General features: G+C 39.1%; 1 protein-coding gene across 1 annotated transcript; it reads left to right on the top strand.

Moving 5' to 3' along the window:
• The first annotated feature begins 1,931 nt into the window (after positions 1–1,931).
• LOC126787560 (G-type lectin S-receptor-like serine/threonine-protein kinase LECRK3) lies at positions 1,932–4,292 on the top strand. Its single transcript, XM_050513419.1, has one exon. The coding sequence runs from the start codon at positions 1,932–1,934 to the stop codon at positions 4,290–4,292; it is 2,361 nt and encodes a 786-aa protein (XP_050369376.1).
• Positions 4,293–5,031: the final 739 nt, after the last annotated feature.

A 5,031-nucleotide genomic window follows, 5' to 3' on the forward strand; every position in this document is an offset into this window, starting at 1 on the left:
TAGTGTTAGAGAACCACAAAGCTTTGATGAAGTTAATCAACAAGTTGTATGGAAGTAGGCCATGAAGGAGGAATTAAATGCTCTAGATGAAAATGAGACCTCGAGTGTTGTCAAATTACTAGAAGGAAAGAAGGCTATGGGGAGTAGATGGATCTACAAAACTAAATTCAACTCTGATGGTTCAGTGGAGAGATATAAGGCACGATTGGTGGCTAGAGGTTTCTCAAACATATAGAATAGACTATAAAGAGATTTTTGCTTCAGTGGTTAAGATGAATACTGTAAAAGTGTTCTTTCATTTGCAGTTAATCATGATTGGTCTTTGCATCAGATGAATGTGAAAAATGTTTTTTTGCATGGAGAGTTGCAGGAGGAGGTGTACATGAAACTACCACTTGCACCCTCAATGCCATGTTCCTAACATGGTTTGCAAGTTGCACAAGGCCATTTATGGCCTAAAGCAATCCCCTAGAGCTTGGTACGCAAAACTTAGCTCTGTGTTGGAAGAAGAAATTTTTTGTAGAAGTAATGCAGATTCATCTTTGTTTATTCGAAAATGGTGTTCATGGAAAGTTGTTTGTTCTGATCTATGTGGATTATTTGATAATTATTGGTGATAGTGTTATTGAGATCAACCAGTTGAAACAGACTCTTCAGAAGCAAGTTTGCAATGAAGGATCTGGGCTTACTAAAAAAATTTCTTGACATTGAAATGGCTACTTAAGCTACGGGATTATTTTTAAATCAAAGGAAATATGTCTTAGACATTTTAAAGGAAGGTCATGTTTGGAGTGTAAGCCTGCTAGAAAGCCACTTGACAGCAAGCTGCAGCTCAATTCTACAGAATTTGTTTTTAATGACATCAGTTCTTATCAAAGGTTTGTGGGACAGTTAATTTATCTCACTATTACAAGGCCTAATATATCTTATGTAGTTAGTATTGTGAGTTAATTCATGCATGCTCCTACTTCTGCTCATTTGCAAATTATTAAAAGAATTTTGAGATATCTCAAAGATTCATTTGGTAGAGGCATTTTATTAAGGAAAAATGGACATTGTGATGTTATGGGATATGCAGATGTAGATTAGGCAGGAAATGCTTTAGAAAGAAAGAGTATTACTGGTTTTTGCACTTTTGTGGGTGGAACTTAGTTACTTGGAGAAGTAAAAAAGCAAACTGTAGTTGCTAGATCAAGTGCAGAAGTTGAGTATCGTGCAATGGCTTGTGAGTTAATTTGGCTGAAAGGTCTCCTAGCTGATATGTTAAAGCCTAGTTCTTCTCCAATTTTTCTTTTATGTGATAATCAAGCAGTTATGCATATAGCTTTAAATCCAGTCTTCCATAAGCGTACTAAGCATATTGAAGTTGATTGCTACTCAATATGTGCGCAATGAAGATCAACTTGCTGACATTTTTACAAAGTCTCTCATTGTGTGCAAGCTTGTATCAATAAACCTTCTTGATAAGTTTGAGGGGGAGTATTGAAGCATGGTTAATTGTGTGAGCAACATGGTTCATTGTGTGAGCTGTATGATTTGGTGATGGTACGTTGGAGTGTATTCTTATGGTTTGACTTAGTTGTTGCACATGCTGTTTACTGGTGCAGCATGGTGTTTTTATCCAATTTCTTACCCAAAGCATGGTAAGGCATGGGTTATTTGTGCAGTTAGCTTTAATTTAGGTAAAAATGTAAAATAGTGTTCTTTCTTCTTGTATAAAATATAAATACACACTTGTATAACCAGTTTGAATATCAATATAACTTCTAGAGAGAAAATTGCTCCAAACTACTGTGGTGATGTCTTTGTTTTTCAACAGGCCTCTACTGTATCGATCAATGGGACACTTAATATTTCACCATTCTTATTTTGTTTCTTGTTTGAATGGCGTAATTGCTTAACCGCATTGGTGGTCGACGTCGCAATTAGAAATGGCGTTTCCTGTATATTTGGTTTTGCTTTCTTCAATATTTCTTCTGCTACCAACATATGTGCTTGCACAGATTCATGGTAGAATAGCTGTGGGTGCTTCTCTATCCACAGCAGGAAATTCCTCATGGCTTTCTCCCTTTGGTGATTTTGCCTTTGGGTTTCAGCAACTTGAAAACAATGATCTTTTCTTGCTTTCCATATGGTTCGACAAGGTACCAGACAAAACCATAGTTTGGTACGCAAATGGGGATAAGCCTGCACCTGATGGTTCAGTGGTGACTTTGACTGCTAACAGTGGGCTAGTTCTTACAAGTCCTCAGGGTGAGCAGTTATGGAAATCCAATCAAACCATTGCTGGCGTTGTTTCTCATGGGGTTATGAATGATACAGGCAACTTTGTTCTGGAGGACGTCAAGTCCGTAAAGTTATGGGAGACGTTCAATAATCCTACTGATACCATGTTGCCTGGGCAAGTAATGCAAAGAGGAGGGAAACTTTCTTCTCGAAAATCAGAGACTGACTATTCGAGAGGAAGCTTCACACTAAATTTTGAAGATGATGGAAATCTTGTCTTTACTGCGCAAAGACCTTTTTACTCAACCGGCACTACCACAGGGTTTGTTCCAGGAAGTGAAGGTCTACAGTTGGTTTTCAATGACTCAGGCAACTTCTATATTCTGCGAGTGAATGGTGGACATTATACTTTCACTGCGGAGGAGGGAGGTGCAGCAAAGGATGTCTACTATCTCCGGTCAACTCTCAGCTTTGATGGGATTTTGGCTCAATATTTCCTCCCAAAGAATTTCAGCGGCAATGTAAGCTGGGTTCCTCTTTGGTCAGCGCCACCAAATATTTGCAAAGAAATTGAGGCTGATTCAGGTCCCAGTATTTGCGGAACCAACAGTATCTGTACGCTCAAAGAAGACAAGAGGCCTACCTGTGTATGCCTTCCAGAATACTCTTCACTTGATCCGGAGGACCCATCTGGGAGCTGCTATCCAACTTACAAACAAGGCTGTAAAAACGAGCTTAGTTATTCACAAGATCTATATCATGTTCAGGTGCTAGAGAACACTGATTGGCTCACCTCCAGCTATGAGCAGTTAAATGATTCTACTGCAGATACATGTAGTCAATCGTGCTTGCAAGATTGTTCATGTGCCGTTGCTATTTACAGCAATCAAACCTGTCGGAAAAAGAGGCTTCCGCTCTCATATGGGAGAGAGGATAGAAACTTCAATGCAACAACCTTCGTCAAATTGATGACAGGATTGACAGACTTGACAGGTAAGAACAATAAGAGCCACACCTTTTGGGGACATGCAGGAGTAGGAACAGCTCTTCTAGGCACCTCTGTCTTTGTTAATTTTATGCTAGGTGCTGCAATTTGTCTGGGACTTTCCTTTGGTTATTTTCGGAGGAAACATGCAGGGATTAATCCGCAAAATAATTTGGACACAAATTTGAAGTCTTTTAGTCACAAAGAGCTCGAAGAAGCAACAAATGGATTCAATGAAGAATTAGGGAAGGGTTCTTTTGGAGTTGTTTACAAAGGAATAATACAAATTGGTTCTGGTGTCCAAGTTGCAGTGAAGAAGCTCCACTGTGTGATACACGATGGTGAGAGGGAATTCAAGACGGAATTGAACATAATTGGTCGGACACATCACAAGAATCTGGTTCACCTGGTTGGATATTGTGATGAGGGACAACATCGATCACTAGTATATGAATTCTTGAGCAATGGAACATTAGCAAGCTTCCTTTTTGGTGATGAGAAACCCAGTTGGAGGCAGAGAATGGAAATTGCATATGATGTGGCCAAAGGGCTTCTGTATTTGCATGAAGAGTGTACCACACAAATCATCCATTGTGATATAAAGCCTCAGAACATTCTTCTTGATGATAATTACATTGCTCGCATATCTGATTTCGGCCTGGCGAAACTTTTGATGACGAATCAGAGCCAGACGCATACTGCCATTAGAGGAACAAAAGGGTATGTTGCACCTGAGTGGTTTAGGAACATGCCAATCACTACCAAAGTCGATGTGTATAGCTTTGGTGTTGTGCTGCTAGAGATCATCTTCTGCAGGAGAAGTGTTGATATGGAAACTAATTGTGAAGAGAAAGCAATTTTGATTGATTGGGTTTATGATTGCTACCTAGCGGGGATGTTAGAGTCGGTTCTGGATCACAAATTCGACGCCGTGGAAGGTGAAATGAAGCTGGAAGAGACTGTCATGATTGCTCTTTGGTGTATTCAAGAAAAACCATCTCTTCGACCCGCAATCAGACAGGTTGTGCAGATGCTTGAAGGATTAGTTCAAGTTCAGGTTCCACCATGCCCATCCTCATAGAACAGTTGCGCGACACGCGTTTGATTTGTGTTGTGGTTAAAGATTTGCAGTCAGTTCTAGGCATCTAGGCGCTTTTCATATATATTTACTTACTGTGTTTCCTTCTGTGTGTTTTTATTTTGTAGCTTTATTCTGTGATCATTTGAGATTCTGTTTGTCCTTCATAATAACAGATTGTTATGATTTCATTAAGAATAATAAGTTTTGTTTTCCTTCTTCTGAGGTTTATTTATTTTTGACCGTGTTAACTCATATGAAAATATATTAAAGGACAATTGGATAAAAATTGTATAGATATCTACTGGTTAATTGAAACTGGTAGTGACATGATCAGTACTGATGTTATGCTAATTACTCATGCCCTCCAAATTACATCTCTGTTGACCAAGATTATGAAGAAAGGAACTTTGTTCCCGGAAGTTGTGATAACGCTTCATTAGAGAAAGACCTCTTTGAATTTCAAGAGCTTTCCAACACTGATGGGCCTGGTGGAGATTATGATCGAGCATCTCCAGCCAGTTAATGAGGAACGGTGCAAGAAAAGTTGCTTAGCCGATTGTTTCTGTGCCATTGCCATTTTCAGTGAAGGGAGAAATGATTGTTGGAAGAAACGAATTCCTCTTTCAAATGGGAAGATCAAAGACGAGGTTGAGTGGTCAGCTCTGGTGAAGGTCAGGAAAGACATTTCTACTTTGACAACAACAGAAGAGATGTAAATTAAATTACATGATATGAGTAC

The sequence above is a fragment of the Argentina anserina genome, chromosome 3 (assembly GCF_933775445.1).
Source record: "Argentina anserina chromosome 3, drPotAnse1.1, whole genome shotgun sequence".
Taxonomy (NCBI): domain Eukaryota; kingdom Viridiplantae; phylum Streptophyta; class Magnoliopsida; order Rosales; family Rosaceae; genus Argentina; species Argentina anserina.

Excerpts from the sequence above, each read along its gene's own strand:
- LOC126787560 (XM_050513419.1), top strand. The coding sequence starts at position 1,932 with ATGGCGTTTCCTGTATATTTGGTTTTGCTTTCTTCAATATTTCTTCTG.